At 57.6% G+C, this 16,332-nt stretch overlaps 2 protein-coding genes across 2 annotated transcripts in view; both read right to left on the bottom strand.

Moving 5' to 3' along the window:
* The window catches only part of FADS6 (fatty acid desaturase 6), a 33,345-nt gene extending 22,528 nt beyond the window's left edge, over positions 1-10,817 (bottom strand). The window contains exons 1-4 of the mRNA XM_077756078.1: positions 10,812-10,817; positions 10,569-10,645; positions 9,964-10,067; positions 9,204-9,305 (exon numbers count right to left, since the gene is read on the bottom strand). Coding sequence (XP_077612204.1) covers positions 9,204-9,305; positions 9,964-10,067; positions 10,569-10,645; positions 10,812-10,817 — 289 coding nt within the window. The remainder of the gene's footprint in view (positions 1-9,203; positions 9,306-9,963; positions 10,068-10,568; positions 10,646-10,811) is intronic.
* A 1,960-nt stretch (positions 10,818-12,777) lies between these two features.
* USH1G (USH1 protein network component sans) lies at positions 12,778-16,332 on the bottom strand. Its single transcript, XM_077756794.1, has 2 exons — positions 16,169-16,332; positions 12,778-13,999 (listed from the first exon to the last, which is right to left on the bottom strand). The coding sequence occupies exons 1-2, from the start codon at positions 16,330-16,332 to the stop codon at positions 12,778-12,780; spliced, it is 1,386 nt and encodes a 461-aa protein (XP_077612920.1).

The following is a 16,332-nucleotide window of genomic DNA, read 5'->3' on the forward strand; positions in this document are numbered from 1 at the left end:
GAGATAGCACAAACAGGGGAGGGGCAGAGAGAGAGGGAGACACAGAATCTGAAGCAGGCTCCAGGCTCTGAGCCGTCAGCACAGAGGCCGACGCGGGGCTCAAACCCACAAACTGTGAGATCACGACCTGAGCTGAAGTCGGACGCTTAACCTATTGAGCCACCCAGGTGCCTCTGTGTGTTCTATTTTAATTAAAACATTTGCTTTATGTTTCTAACTGATAAGAGGGTTGTTGTTTTTTTAAGAGATAAAACTCAGGGGCACCTGAGTGATTCAGACGGTTGAGCATCTGACTTCGGCTCAGGTCATGATCTCGAGGTTCGTGGGTTCGAGCCCCGCGTCGGGCTCTGTGCTGACAGCTTGCTCAAAGCCAGCCTGGAGCCTGCTTCGGATTCTGTCTCCCTCTCTCTCTGCCCCTCCCTCGCTTGCTCTCTCTCTCTCTCTCTCTATCTCTATCTCTCTCTGTCTCTTGAAAATAAATAAGTATTTAAAAAAAAAGAGAGGGGCGCCTGGGTGGCTTAGTCGGTTAACNGTCTCTCCCTTCCTCTGACCGCATCACCTCCCCACTGGCATTAGACACCAGTTATCATGCCCTGCCCGTCGGTGATCCGTCTCGTGCACTGTGACCTAATCGTAAGAGTCAGCACGTTCCCAGGTCTGTGTCATCTGCCTGCATTAGTCAGGATAAGTAACACCAGCCGTGTAACAATCAACCCCAAACATCTCAGTGGTAAAAGCAACACAGGTTTGTTTCTTGCTCGCATCACTGTCCAGTATGGGTCAGCTGACCCTGCCCCAAGTGGTGACTCAGGGGCTCAGGTTCTTTCTGTCTTGTGATGCCTCCACCTCCAACGTGGGCCATACTGATGTCTAGGGGGGCGGAAGAGAAAATATGGAAAGACAATGTTAGCCCCAGGTCTGGAAGTGGTATGCGTCACTTCTGTCCTCATCCCACGGGCCAGAACCCGGACACACGCCCCCAACCTCACCACAGGCCGACTCGAGGTCACAGCCTTCCTGTGCCCAGCTCAGAGGGTCATATAAATGCCCGGACAGCAGTCTCTGCCCATGGCGGATGCACTGGGAGCTTCCTGAGGGCACGGACCCCCCCACACACACACACCTTCCTTACGTTTCCCTAGCTTCCTCCCTAACCTCCAACCTGCTACCCAACACATGCTCACACACTCATCATGCCCAGCTGATGTTGACCAGCTGATGGACACGAGTGTGTGTCAAAACAGGCTGCCCGGAGGAGAAGGGGCAGGGCTTGGTGCGTACATGGTCCATCCTGTTCTCTGGACAACACCCGTTCCCTGGGGTCTCACACAGTGTGTGGCACATAGTAGGTGTTCAGTAAACATTGGTTGAATAAATGAATGGATAGTTGAGTAGAAAGAGTAGGAAAACAGGAGAAAGGAAGGAGGAGATAAAAGTTAAAAAAAAAATTAGATGACAGGGGCACCTGAGTGGCTCAGTCGGTTGAGTGTCTGACTCTTGATTTTGGCTCAAGTCACGATCTCCTGGTTCACGGGTTTGAGCTCCGCAGTGGGCTCTGTACTGACAGCGTGGAGCTTGCTGGGATTCTCTCTCTTTCTCTGCTCCTCCACTGCTTGTGCTCTCCCTCTATCTCTCTCTCTCAAAATAAATAAATAAACTTACAAATGACACTGGTCCTAACTTGAGATGGCGAGCCCTCCTCCCAGGCCCGTGGACCTACTCAGGCAAAACTGGGGTGTGTGTGTGTGTGTGTGTGTGTGTGTGTGTAGGGATGGTGTTAGAAGGTGCTGGGTTTGGCCTTCCTGGGACCTCTGGAGTTCCCCACCCGGGGGGCAGCTGTGATTCCTCCCTTCTGCAACTCACATATTTATTTGCTGGGGTTCATTGGGGTTAATTATCATTGTGGTTGGGGTGGGGTGGGAAGGAGCCTTGCCCCAGCCCCAGGGCCTGGAAGGGGATCATGAGAGTCAGATCGGTTTGGAGACCTGGAAGGTGGGTACTGGGAGGCTGGGGGGGACATGGGGTGGATTAGAATGGCACCTCGCACCAGCAATGCACCCATTTCTAGGCCCCAGGCCTGGGTGGCTGGGTCTGTAAGCCTTCCTTGTCTTCCACCCATTCTAGCTCGCCACCAAATCATCAAAGCCCAGTAAGGCTCAGCTCCGGGAGGCAAGCGGCATTATTCACAGGGGTGGGGCCGAGCACTCTGGAGAAGAAGTGGCCGGGCCCGGAGCTCAGATCTTGATCAGCTGAGAGCGGGACCGCATCCCGGCTTCCTTGGCTCCAGAGGGCAGGACCCCATCGACGAACTGCCAGCGTGAGCCTCACCTCCAAGGACACTAGCCCTGGCCCGCCACAGCTGCCTGTGCTGTGCATCCCACCTTCTAGGACACCCGCCGCTCTGCAGGGACGAAGCCAGGTTGGTGACGGCCCAGAGGGGCAGGCCAGGGAGTGAGACGGGTGAGGGAAAGGGGGACGGCCTCAAGCTAGTGTCAGCCAGTCCCCACCTGGAGGGAAAGGACACGGAGACCCAGGCCAGCTTGCCAAGTTCTAGAGCAAGCTAGGTCCTTGAAAACCCAAGGCTGGAATTGTTAGCAACCCAGACTCCCGACCGGGGAGGTTTCCCGAGGATCCCTTGGTCCCTCCCACTGTGTCAGGTCAACACCACAGTCCAGGGTGTGCGAGTGACTTTGGGGCATAGATTAGCCTGAAGGGTGTGTGTTGGACCTGGTGGGGGAGTGCCAGGGCTGGAAGGGGAATGAAGGCCACGATTCTTGCAGTGTGGAGGTGACAGAACAAAGTCTAGAGCTGGGCTCTGGACTCAGACACACCCACTTCGTTCTTGCTGTGTGACCTTAGGTGAGTTGCTTGACCTCTCTGAGCCTCAGGTCTCTGACAAGGTGATTTGGAGTGGAGGAGGGGGCTACTACCTAGTTTACTGGGTCGCTGGAGTGAGTAACAAGATCGCTTCCGTACTGTGGATATCCACGGGCCAACGCCCCCAGTAGATGGCATCAGTAAGCCATTCCTTGTGCTACAGCAATTATAACATTATTGTTATGCTGAATATTGGTATGATTTAAATCTAACATATATTGGTGTCGCTAACGATACAAAAAATGGTTTCCATTTCCAGCGAGAAAGGCGCCTGACCATTCTCACTCCGTTTCATTCTTCTTACCTGTGTTTCCCGTGTGTGTGCACAGAGGCGGGCCGGCGCTCGGGGCCATGATGCTCTCTCCCACTTCTGTTCTACGGTCCTGAGCAGGCTGCACAGAAGGTGGGGGACCGTGGAAGAGGGAGTTTGGGACCACCTGGCATGTGGGTTCTCGGTGCCTCCAGCCCAGGCTTGGAGCCCTCCCCGTCCCCCGATTCCTATCTACCAGGTCCCCTGGGCTGGTCCTCAAGACCTGAGCTAAGCGCTTCGTATAGTGTGTCCTCACAACAGGCTGAGGATAGATGTTGTAGAACAGGGGGGTTGATTAGCTCCACGCACAGATGGAGCTTGAAAAAGCAGATTAGCCTTCCCAGCAAGGGCAGAGAGCTCTGCATCCCAATGGGACACCCCGGCTCAGACGAGGCTGCCCACCCAGGTCCCGAGCTGCCCAGAAAGGTAGATTTGCCTCTACCCCATCCCTTTCCTTCTGGGTCATTGGTCTTTCTCCTCCTGCTGCTCACCCTCCCCCCTGGGGTTCTGACCCCCAACAAACCAGTCACCCAGAGAGAGTTTGGAGAAAGTTTGGTGGGAACCCTCAATTCAGGGCAAGGGACGGGGTGAGGACAGGTGCTGTGAGTGGCTAAAGGAGCAGGGACCCTAAAATACTAGTGGGAGGAGTCTAAATATAGACCGTAGACAAAGTCGTGGAGCCCTCTGTGCATGTGTACGCAGGCACGTGCGCACACGTGCACACACACGTGCATACACCCCTCTTCTGGGAAACTCGGAGGCCCTGAAACAAAGATTAATGAGCAAGGTCACAGGGACACGCAAGCACTCAGCTCCCGGGAGAGCGCTGGGTCCGCTGCACCCACCCTGTGCTTGCACAGACCCACGTCCGGGTCCTCACGCCCATTACCCACACATACGCACACGCGCGCACACATACAGGTGCACACAGTGGAAAGGAGTCAGGAGTAGATCAGAAGCTGAGCAGGAGTGAGGTAAACGGGAATGGAGGAAGAGGGGGAGACAGTGAGTCCGGCCTGTCCCCCCTCCCCCCTCCCCAAGTCCTGCCGAGTGAGGGGCTGTTCGGACTTGGGGAGCCCGTGAGCCGCCCTTGGGCCTGGTGAGAGTTTGGGGAAGTGGCTCAGTGAACGAGGTAGAAAGAGCCAGGGTTTGGAGTTCGAATCCCACGGCCCTGATGCTTGTGCTTTATGGAAAAATGACATAATCTACCTGAGTCGTGGTTTCCTTACCCGTGAGGTGGGCAATAATACCGAGCTCAAGGGCTTGCCGTGCCTGGTACGTGAAAGTGCTAGATTTATGCTCTGAGAAGGCCGCTGGCAGCAAGTGGCAGTGCAAATGTGCCAGAATTGACACCCTGGTTTAGGCACTTCCTAGCAGGTCATTGGCTCTCCTGAACCTCAGTTGCCCCATCTGGGAAGTGGGGCTAGTAAAGAAAGCCTTCCTGCCCTTGCCCACTTGAAGAGACAAGGCTGTGAGGAAAAGAGTGTGCATATCCAGAGCAGGGAGGGGGTCCCACAGCCCCCAAAATGCCCATGCAGACCCACCTGGGCCCATGGAATAAAGAAGCCAGAGTGCGAGAGGGTAAAAATGGGATTTATAGCTTTAAAAGCTTTCCAGGGCTCACTGTGCTGGCATGCCCCCAACGGCCTATCGTTAAAGACCGGGCATTAGTGGCTCTGAATGGACTTGCCAGAAGTTTCCCTACCTCGGGTTCTAAACCCCATCAGACTTAGTCATTCAGCTATAGAAACTCGGGAAGCGGCTGGTCCAGGCTGCAGCTATGCAGAGTCAGACAGAAAGGAGTCAGGCCCTGTGTGTGCTCTTACTCCCGGTATGAGCCACGCAACAGCCTAGGGTTCTTGCGTCTCAGTTTTCTCATCTGTCAAATGGATTCATTGACCCCCTGTAATTATTAAATGAGGCGGTCATGTGAATCCATAGCCATCACAGATGTAAAGTGCTGACGTACAGTGGGTGCTCAATAAATGCTCACCATCATGATGAGACATGGCACAGCTAGGAGCCAGCCTGTCTGGGTTGGAGGCCTAGCTCCGCCACCTCCAGCACTGTGAGCTTGGGCACGTTTTACAAACATCTCTGCGCCTTGGTTTTCTCATCTGAAAACCAGGAATCACAACAGCACTGGAGAGCATGTGACCAACACGCTAGAAACGTTTGGGCCACACGTGTTGCTACCGCTGCCGATGGGAAGTGAGATCAGGTCAGAGACCCATGCTGTGCGCCCGCTGGGTGCCAGACGGGTCTCACACAGTAACCCCATCACGGAGGCCACTTCACAGGGGCGCCTGGGGGGCTCAGTCGGTTAAGTGTCCAACTCTCGGTTTCAGCTCAAGTCATGATCTCACGTTTTGTGAGAGTTCGAGCCCCATATCAGGCTCTGTGCTGTCAGCTTGGGATTCTTCCTCCCTCTCTCTCTGCCCCTTTCCTGCTTTTGCGTGTGCGTCTCTGTCTCTATCTCTGTCTCTCTCTCTCCCTCCCTCCCTCCCTCTTAAATCAATAAACTTTAAAAAAATTTTTAAGGAAGGCCACTTCACGTCCATATTAAGGAAGAAGAAACAGAGCAGTTAAGTGACTTGACCAAGGTCATTGCTTTTCCGTGGCAGGTCTGGGATTTGAACCCACGTCTTCAGTCGCTATGCTGCCCATGAAGTTCAGGCATGACTTCAGTGGTTTTAACACTGGGTTCCGGGGAAACTTCGGGATCCCTGGAGGTGCCTCAGGCTGCTGAGTTTGAGGTGTGGCATGAGGAGAGGAGAGGAGAGGCCATTAAGGGCAGGCTGGGCTCCAGGGCTCTGGTTCAACCCAAGACAAGGGTCAGGACCGGGATGGGAGGGGGCAAGGAGCCTGAACAGAGGGGAAGACAGACTGAGAGAAAGACGCTAAATCTGCTCCTCTCCTCACAGCACTTCTGACACCAAATGTGGGTTTCTCCCCACACCAACAACCAATTTGCCAACACTGGGCACCAACCATCCCTGTAATTTAATTGCATTCTGAAGGTTGGGTTAGTGTCAGACTCCACAGATCCCAGGGCTCGGCCCCACTCAGCCCCTCCCTTCTGACAGCCTGGGTCCCCGGGGCTACCTGCCCTTCTGCCTAACGTGGCTCCAAATTTGGGGGTTCCCAGAACCTGCCCCAGAGCTTTGATAATTTGCTAGAACAGCTCACAGACCTGAGAAAAGAGCTTTACTTACATTTCTCGGTTTGTTGTAAAGTATGTTATAATGGGTCCATACGAACAGCCAGTTGAGGAGATACATAGGGTCCAGAAGGCTCCTGAGTGCAGAGCTTCTGTCCCTATGGAGCTGAAGGACACTACTCGCTCGGAACATGGATGCATTCATCAACTCAGAGGCTCTCTGAACCCCATAGTTTAGGAGGGTTGCTTATAGACGTTTCGTTATGAAGGCATGATCCATCATCAACCCGATCTCCAGCCCCTCTCCCCTCCCCAAAGGATGGGGAGGCACTGAAAGCCCCAAGCTACTAGCCGTGGTGACCGGCCCCCATCCTGAAGCTGTCTGGGAGCCCACCCAGAGTCACTTCATTCGAACAAAAGATGCTTCTATCACCTCCAGGGGATCCAGCAGCTCTGTGTCGGGAGCCGCGCGCAGTTACCAAATACACATTTCTTATTATGTGACCAACAGCAAGGGAGGTTGAGGTCTAGAGAGACGAGGCAACAGAAAGAGGGGACAGAGGAGAGACTGAGCAGGAGCCCCCTGTGTTAACAAGGAGAGACGGGCAGAGAGACGGAGAGACAGGGAGACAGGAAGGGGAGACAGGCCAACTCGCCGGTCACGATGAAATGCTTCGGAGCCTTGCTTCCCCATGTGGGCTGGCTTTTGCCCTCCCAAACACCCCCAGTATCTTGCCCCGTGGACCCGCACCCCCACACCCCAACTGGCCCTCTCTCAGCCCAGCCCCTCAGGGCAGGTGGGTCAGCCCAGGGGCTTGGTCCACTGAAGTTGCCAGCATCCCGCATCCATGCCAGCCTGAGTCTGGCATCTGCCCAGGACCAGGCATGCCCGGGTCAAGGGGACCTAACATCAAAGACAACCCCGCTAAAGGATAAAGTGCTTGGGGGTTGGGGGGGCACGCAATATGCCATGGTCAGGCATGCAGGTCCCAATGCCATGGAACTTTGTCTCTGAGGCCTGGTTTGTCCACCTAATAGCTCTGTGACCTTGGGCAGTTCATATCCCTGCTCTGACCCTCTGTTTTCCCACCCATAAAATGGGGATGATAATCATAATATAGTCTTTGTTTTATAGGGTTGTGGCTTTAGTGTGAGGACTGAATATATATAAAGTGCTTAACATAAGCACCTGACACCTTATAAATTCTCAACATTAATAGTGGGGAAAAAAAAAAACCATGAAAGCTTATCTCTGGAGACAGGGGTGGCTGAAGGGACCCGGTCAGGGAGCCTGAACTTTCCTTAATTTACTGGGACCTGAGGAATGTCACAAAACCTCTCTGATGCCCAATCTCTTCATCTATGGAGTGAGGCTAAAACCTCCTCACCTACCTACCTCACAGGAATAGGGGAGAGTTTGTGATAAACTCTAATGTTCAGGAAGTGCATAATGAGGCCAGGCCAATGGGGCTGTGATTGTCCCTCCAGAAAAAATGCCCAGCTCCTTGGGCAGCCCAGAAACAACCCCCATACCCCAGGGCCCCTCCCACCAGATGGTTAGCCCATCNGTCGGCCGCTTAACCGACTAAACCACCCAGCCGCCCCCCCAAGGGCCCCTCCCACCGATGGTTAGCCCATCCTTATCTAGCTGACCATTCCTTAGCCAGTGGCTGGGTCATCAACGCCCCCATCTGGTTGGATCAGTATGACTTCTGTGCTGTGTCCAGGCGCTGGTGGGGTGGCATATGGGGCTCAAGAACTCAGAACTGCCCCCTGGAAAGGCCTAGGACTCACCTCCTGGTTAGGGGGTCACAGATGCAGTGAGTACCTCCTGGGCCTAAAACCACCAATAACTGTGATCATTACTAACCGACGTGTACTGAATACCAGGCAGTGGGCTAAGTGCTTTCTCGTGTGTTAACACTGCACGATCCTTTCCCCTCCTGATGATCTGTGGGGTTAACGCTGTGAGCATAATAAGTTATAAGCACCTATTTCATTTGAGGAAATAGACCCAGAGAGGCTGGGTAACTTACTCAAGGCCACACAGCTGGGAAGGGCCAGTGCCAGCTTTGCTGCCCAGATCTGGCTGTCTCCTGAGTCCTGCGACGTTCTGGACAACCCAGGCTTGTCTTAGAGAGGCGAGGGAGCACAGGGCTGTCGTGCTGTCCTGGACTGGTCTAACATGGGGACAGGAAGCAGCTGGCATCATGGAAGGGCATCAGGAGACCTAGTGCCATTTTGCCCACTTGGCGGCTCTGGTATCTACTGCCAGGCCCTTGCCCTCTGGGCCTCAGTTATCTCATTTGTAAAATGACATTGTGCCACATCCCCAGAGGCCCCTCCTGCCTCTGATTCATTCTGACACCCCCATCTCCATCGAATTAGTAATCCTGTTTATGATGTGACTTCAGAGCAGTCTAACTAAGGCGTCTTAACATGGGGTCCCTGGGCCTCTCGGAGCTCCAGGAACTGCCTGGAATTAGGAGCGAAATTGTATGTGAGCATCCATCTGCCCGGTGTGCACTTTTCCAGGGAAAATGTCCATACTATTAACAGATTCTAATCCCAGAAGGCTAAGAGCAATGGATTATTCTAAACTTTCAGAATTTCCCTAAGCCCGATCTAAATTTTAAGGGGAATGGGTCGAGAGGGCTGAACCTCTACCACGTAAAATTCTTCCCTTCGCTGTGTTTGAAGTCCCCTCAGACTTCCTGCAGCTGCACCTGCTCCTCTGCCTCAGGCTTCCACCCTCGGGCCACACTGACCCATGGAGACCCCAGCCCCCAGTGCTTCGGATTAGCCCCTGCCTCTACGCTGAAGTTCCCGTCTGCTGTCTTGTTACTCAGTCCTCACCCCCATGTCCGTTCCCGGGAACAGCCGCGCAGGACTGGCCCGTCTTTCCTGAGGTAGGTGCAGTGACCAGGATGGCCAGTAGGGGTCGCAGGGTGGACAACCCTGTGGAGCATCGGAGGAGAGAATCCCACCTCCCGCTCCCCCCTTAGCAGCCTGGGGTCGGGGTGGGAGGGGGGGCATGAAAGTGTGGCAGCAGTCAGGAGGCTTGTGTTCTGGGTCCGGATCTTCCCCTTGGTAGGTCTCAGTTTTTCCATCTGTAAAGTGGATGGAGATCACCTAGAACCCCAGATGGTTGCTAAGCAACCTTCCCGCTGGGACATCCTCTGGACCGAGTGATGAGAGAGGGAGAGCGCTGTCTTTCACTCCCTTTAGCAGAAGCACTTGACCCAGCATCCTTAGGGAATGAAATAAAATGATTCCAGGCCCCTTTCTCAGACTTGACTGAGCAAACAGAGGCCATCACCCTACAACTTAAGGGGAAGCCTTACCTCGGGAGAAAGGAGGGCTCTAAACAGGGCTGCCCCAGGAGCTGCCTGGGGTGGTGAGGGAAATGGGGACCCCTGCACTGGCGGCCTCCCAGGGTGGGCTGGGGCCTTGAGATGAGGGCTTATGGGGCCTGATAATGGGTGGCGGCCTCCTTGGGTACAGCCTCTGCCCATGTCTGGAGAAGGCCAGGCAGGCCCCGGTGGGGAGGGAGAAAGCTGCCCTCAGCAGCTACAGGCCCCGGATACAGAGCTGGAGCCTGGACCATCCCCCTTACTCAGCTTCCGGCTCTCCCGTCCCCGTTCTTCTGGACCCTCTCCCTCAGCTCCAGATTCGGGGCCCAGAGAGAGCAGGGTGAAGGCCCAGGGATGAGAGAAGGCCCTGCAGGGATGCATGGGGGTGGGGCATGCCCAACCCTCCATCCCTCGACCGCCTCCAGGGGTCCCGCAAGAACCAGGCCCCTCGCCCACCCCCCAGTGGTTAAAGAAGGAGACACAGGTGTGACAAGGATACAGAACATTCTCTACAAAAGTTATAATGAGCCCGCAGGAGGGGTACTTTGTACGGCAGTGGTAATCCCAGAGCCTGCCCCACCCGCCACTGGGGGAACGGGGAGGAGGCCGAGGCAGGACACAGACAGGGAACAGGAGAGAAAGGGCGGCACCTGGGGCTCTGAGAAAGTCGAGTCGGCACTTGGGGGCGGCCCCAGGCCCAGGCCCTGACAACAGGGCAAAGGACTGGCGTGGGCTCTGGGTGGCAGCGACAGGCCACCAAGCCCTCTCTGTAGGAACGGAAACCACCTCCACTATGCCTCCCCCCCCACCGGCACAGACACAGGCGTCCCAGAGGGAGGCCTGTGGCATTCTCTGGGGGTTCCCTCACCTCCTGGCCCGGCCAAGGGGGCCCAGGAAAGAGATGGGGGCTGTGGCGGTGCTCCCCGGCGGGAGCTGCTTCCTAAGCTGAGGGTCAGGGATGCGGGTCTACCGCTGACAGAGGGTGAGGGGGCCCCTGAGTAACTCTCCCACGTCTGTGACCTCAGTCTGCGGATAACTGGAAAACTGAGGACACATGCCTCAGGACACGTGTCCGAGGACCCTCTGGGGCTGGCCTCCCACCTGGTCTCACCGCCATCACGGAGCAGGGACACGTGCTGACCTCTGCCTATGCAGAACCTCGCAGCCACCTGCCGCCTCCAGACCTGGAGGGAAATCTACCAACCAACCCCCAGCACAGACACACAGGCGCAGGGCCCTGGGGACCTGGGGACAGTCAGCAGCTTAGCTTATCCACATCCTCTGGCTCTTCCATGTTGCAGGACTCGCCCATACTAGGCTAGACACCCAGCTGAGGTGGCTGGCAGATGCCTTCCTCCAGCCCAGGGCACGCCCGCCATGCCTGAGGGCCATAATACTGCAGATTGTTGCTCTAGCACCTTGCATCTATTGCCCCGACTCTCTGGGGTCCCTGGAGGGGGACCAGGCTGGAGGCAGGGTGAGGCGGGCAGAGTCAGGCCGGTCCCCACCACCAGGGGAGCTGGTGAGGGTGCCAGTCACCCCTACTTCATGCCAGCCTGGAGCTCCAACTCCCCAGGCGTGGCCAGTAGGTGAAGGAGAGGGGGCTGGCTCGGGGCAGGAGTGGGGACCAAAGTCAGGGCATTTGGCTGAAGAGTCGAGCCAGGAACCTCCTCTCTACCGTGCATGGGGGCAGGGGAGGGAGCCAGCCCAAACTCCTCCCTTCACAAAAATGTAAGAAGTGAGTAAGTCTCCAGCCTGAACGCAACAGGACCTCGGAGGAGGGGTGGGGGGAGACGGTGGCCCCTGGGACAGGCCATGTCCCCTCCACACACACACTCCCATCCAGCTCTAATGGGCATGTCATCTATTGCCTGGGGCCCAGGGGGTCCCCTGCCCTTCCTCTGGGGCTGGCCTCCCAGGAATCCACATGTCCTTTAGGGCCATTCGGATGGGAGTGGCTTGAGGGCTCCCAGATCCCTTGCTGGTACCTCCAGGCTACACCTGCGTTGTGGAGTGTGGACAGGCTTTCAAGGGAGACAACCCACACAGTCTTTGCTCCTGGGGAGGGGCCAGGGGCTTCAGGGCTGGCGACTGCGAGGACTTCGTGTCCTCACGGTGGGTTGTGGCAACTTGCAATTCATTTTGGTCTGGAGAGAGGAGCCCCCTGTTATCTGTAGAGAAAGACACAGAAACGGACTTCAGGTAAGGCCTTTCAAGACAGCGTTTTAAACTAAGACCAACTATTTGGACGACTACCCTCTCCTGTCAGGCCGATCGTCAGGGAGGGGACACTAGCCTCGCCTCCCCATCCCCTAAACTCTAAACCAGGCTGCCTCCCCACACCCACCCCTGTCCAGCCATGCAGGGTAAAAGCCACAGACACCAAAAGGGGGCAGCAGCATTTGCTGGGCTTGGGGGATGCCCTGAGAAGGGGGTGGGGGCAGGGACGGCCACAAGCGTGGTAGCAGACCTGAACTCTCCCTGACAGCTTTTGAACGTGACAACTCTCCTCCCATGGAAGTCACCTAGTCCCCAGGCTCTAGAGCCACACAGACCAGGGATCAAGCCCAGCTCTGCACCAAGCAGCAGCAGGCCCTTGGGCTGAGCTGCTCAAACCCTCTGAGCCTCCATTTGCTCCCCTGGAAAATGGGGATGATATAGCCCCTGCACACAGGAGCTGGGAAAGACTCAAAGAAGACATGTGCAGGGGTATCTTCAGCACCCAGTAGATGGAAGGGCTCAAAACATCCCAGCTGTGACAACATCCCAGCTGTGCCTGCTACGACTACTGTATCTCATCCGTACTAAGACACCCATTTGGGGGCGTTTTGATTATCTCCAAAGTCAAGGTGCATTTTACGTTTTACATTAGCTGTGATAAGGTCTCCTGTTGTCATGAAACTTGAAGCTTCTTGCTCAGAATTGGGGGTAAACAAATTAAGCGGAACCTCTTGTAATTGATACGGGACTTGGGTTTGGTGAAATATGGTATTAACTCGCCTCCACATTCCTGAAAAGGCAGATCCCACCCACAAGGCCTTCTGACCCCTTTTCCCATCCCCCACAGCCCAGGACACTCACAGCTCTGTGTCCTCCAGAGCCGGTGGGCGTTCCAGCGCCTGCCTCCTCCTCCTCACGGCCCCCAGAAGCTTCTTGCGGGGCCCCAGGGGGACGCTGATGCTGCGGAGGTCAAGGTCAGAGCACAGCATCAGTGCCTCGAGGTCAATCTTCTCCTGCCGCAGGAGGGAGGAGAAGTCCTCCATGTGCAGAGAGGCCAGGAAGGTGTCCAGTGGGCTCGTCTCGGGCTCCAGGTCCTCATCCAGGCCCAGGTCCAGCTCGTCCCAGGGCAGCTCCTCCCCGCAACTGCGGTCCTGCAGGCTGTTGGCACTGCCCAGGCTGTCATCGTCCAGGCTGGGGGAGCTCTGCAGCCGGCCTCGCGGCGCGCCTCCGCCGTCCAGCACCGCGTCCTCGCGGCCCAGCCCGTGCAGCCCACTGCTCAGGTAGTTCCTGCGGAACACCATGGTGCCCAGGCCGGGCCGCGTAAACAGGGAGTCGTGGCCTGAGTCGGTGCTGACCTCCGAGTGGGCAGGCTCGGCCGCCAGCGTGGCACGGGAGACGCTGTCCTCGTCCGAGAGGAACATGTCCCGGAGCGGGGAGTGGCCCCACTCCTTGGGGTTGGCGTAGGTGCCCTGGCGCACGAACATCACGTCGCTGCCCAGCTGCAGGCCCGAGAGCGAGCGCACGCTCTTGCGGCCGTCCTCGGAGATCTTGAAGGTGCCCTCGCCGCCCTGCTTGCGCCGCTCCAGCTTCCGTTGGATCTTGGCCTTGCCCCTGGCGGTGCCGTGCAGCGTGGCCTGCGAGTAGGGCAGGTGGCTGCCCAGCGCCAGGTGCTGCAGCCGGCGGCTCAGGGTGCTGGACGTGAGGCTGGAGAAGCTGAGGGTGTCCGACCGCTCGGCCAGCTCGCGGCGGTAGCGCCGCTCCATGCGCTCGTGGTGCTTGCGCTGCATCTTGGCGCACTCGCGGATGCGCCGCTCCGCCTCGCGGAAGGCCTTGTCCTTCAGCTTGCCCACCAGCTTGGGGTTGAGGCTGCTCTGCTTGGCCGCGATGGAGTCCAGGTAGCGCACGCACTCCATGTGGCCCTTCATGGCGGCCATGTCCAGCGGCGTGTGGTAGTCGTTGTCCAGGCACCAGATGTTGGCCCCGAAGGACACCAGGAAGGACAGGCAGTGCAGGTGGCCATTGGAGGCTGCCAGGTGCAGGGGCGTGTTGCCCCAGATGTCACACTTGTCTGGGTCACCCCTGCAGGGAGGACACGCGAGGAAGGGTGAGGAACCAAACACAATTTCAGGCAGGCAGGTGGCCCTGGCTGCTGGTGTAGGCAGCTCCTGGCCCGTGTGGGCTGCCCCTCGGACACACCAGAGGGACATGGGGGCCCGAGGTGTCCTCTGGCTCAGGAGACACCAGACAGGCCTAGACAGAGCCCAGAAGGAAAAAAAAAAAAAAGGCCCCAGACTCNGGCGACAGAAAAGGCGGGGCTGGGGCGGGGCCTTCCCCAAGAGCACTGATGGCTGGGAATCTCTGGGGATAAATATTTGATGCCCAGAGAGAAAGGAGTGAATTATTCATGGAGCCCAGTGGGGAGCTGGCCCAGAGAGGTGGTGGGCCCGGGGCGAGTCTGGGTCTCTAGGCAGGCGTGGAGTGTGGCTGAGGGTGCAGGGGTGCCCACAAAAGAGGAGGAGAGGGTGATGGGTGCTGAGCCAGAGCCTTGGGTGAGTGTGTGTGCCAGCGTGTACCTGTGTGTCAGTCTGCAGGGAGCAGGGCCAGGCCTGGCATGGCTGCGTGTGAGAGCAGGTGTCGGGACTTGGCCTGGGCTGAGAGGGGAGTGTGGGGGCAGCCAGGATGAAGAGGAGGAGGCGGCGAGTCTGCGACCTGGGCCCAGCAGCCCTTCCTTCCCGGGGGCTGCCCCATCTTTGGGAGCCCTATCGGGCAGGCCGGCTTGGGTATGCCCAGGGGACCCACCCAGCACCTTCCAACACCCTCCACAACCAGACGGTGCCCCTTTGGGCATGCCCCAGCTGGCTTCTCCAAGCTCTCCCCTCCCATAGGGGCCTAGCTCAGCACCCCTGCCTCACACTAATGAGGCCACGAGGCCACCCCGCAAGGCTGGAGGAAGAATCACCCCCTTGTCTCAACAGCTCCCTCCGCAACCCCCTCCACGCTTCCCCCACTGGTGCCAAGTCCTGCAGAACAATGTGGCAAGGAGCTGCTTGGCATCTGGCCCACGCCTCGTCCAACACCAACCCTTGCTGTTTGTAGGAGTTGGGGGACCTGGGGCACCAGGAAGGCACCATTTTCCCCACGGACCTCTCTGATGTGGGGAGCAGGATGGCAAGATCACTGGGTACTGTCTTGGTGTGAGAAGGGGCCAGCCTTGGCCTCCTGGAACGTGGCTCAGCTGCATGGTCTCAGGGGCTGCTCCCACCTGCTGCCGGCCTGAGGAGCAGCCTCAGAGGGAGGGCAAGGGGGCTCCCCAGCCACCCCCCCACGCCCATCACATGTTCAGGCCACAGGCCAGCATCAGGCATGGGGGCCAGCTGGGCCCCTTTCCCTCCACCGTGATTTCCCAGGGCCTGAGACGTTCATAGTAACCCTGCCGGGGCACGTCTTCCCCTCCTTTTCCCTGACCAGGCTGCCTAGGTGTCCAGATCAACCAGGCGACCTCTCTGTATAAAACTGCTGACACTGGGCAAGTTGTCCACAGTGTCATTCAGCCCTGGGAAGCCCGCATCAGCAGCCCCAGACCCCGAATTCCTTAATTCGGATACCTTCGGGGCCCTTCCCTGGCTCTTATGCCTGGACTCTATGCCTGCTCTTCCCCCCAAACAACTCCTATGGGAGGGAGAGGGAGCCTGTTAAGGGGGAGGGGCACAGAGGGAGTTAATGAGGTGGCTGCGCCGGGTGACATTTGGTGCTGTGGATAGTGCCCATAAATCCCGAGAACGAGCTGGGAGAGAGCTGTGCGAGCCCGGGCCTGGAGGGAGATGCAGTATTGGCTGGGGGAGCCCTTTGGACCCCAAGTGGGTAGTAAGGAGCCTGCCTGGCACCACTTCTGCCTCTTCTCTCCCATCCCCACGCTTGCTTCCAGGTGCCACTCAACCCAGGAGATCTCTCCCACCTTCCCCTCACTCTGCAGCCCCTCCCACAATCATGGGCCCCCAAATCCCAGACCCTCCCCTCCTGGCCCCACATCCAGGTCACCAGTGTCACATGCCTCAAGTTGTGTCCCCCTCCCACCACTGTGAGGCTCCAAGCTTCCACCTTAGGCTCAGTAGGGAAGAGGGTGGCTCAGAGGAGTGGGGGGAAGTTCCCTTGGAGTCTTGGGGAGTGCGTCTCAGGGTCCGGGAGGGGGCCTAGGACCCTCTTCCCCCTCCACCACCGGGCTGAGGCAGGGCCAGAGTGGGTACTCACCCTCTGCTCACGATGAGGCGCAGCGACTCCAGGTTGCCATGGTGGGCAGCCCAAAGGGTGGGAGTCATGCCATCCTCGTCGGGGGCGTTCAGCTCCTTCCTGGTGGCCTCTTTGAGGAGCTCTAGGTAGCCATCCCGGGCTGCCCGGTGGTACTGGTCGTTCAT

The sequence above is a fragment of the Crocuta crocuta genome, unplaced genomic scaffold (assembly GCF_008692635.1).
Source record: "Crocuta crocuta isolate KB4526 unplaced genomic scaffold, BGI_CrCroc_1.0 scaffold50, whole genome shotgun sequence".
NCBI classification, from domain to species: Eukaryota; Metazoa; Chordata; class Mammalia; order Carnivora; family Hyaenidae; genus Crocuta; species Crocuta crocuta.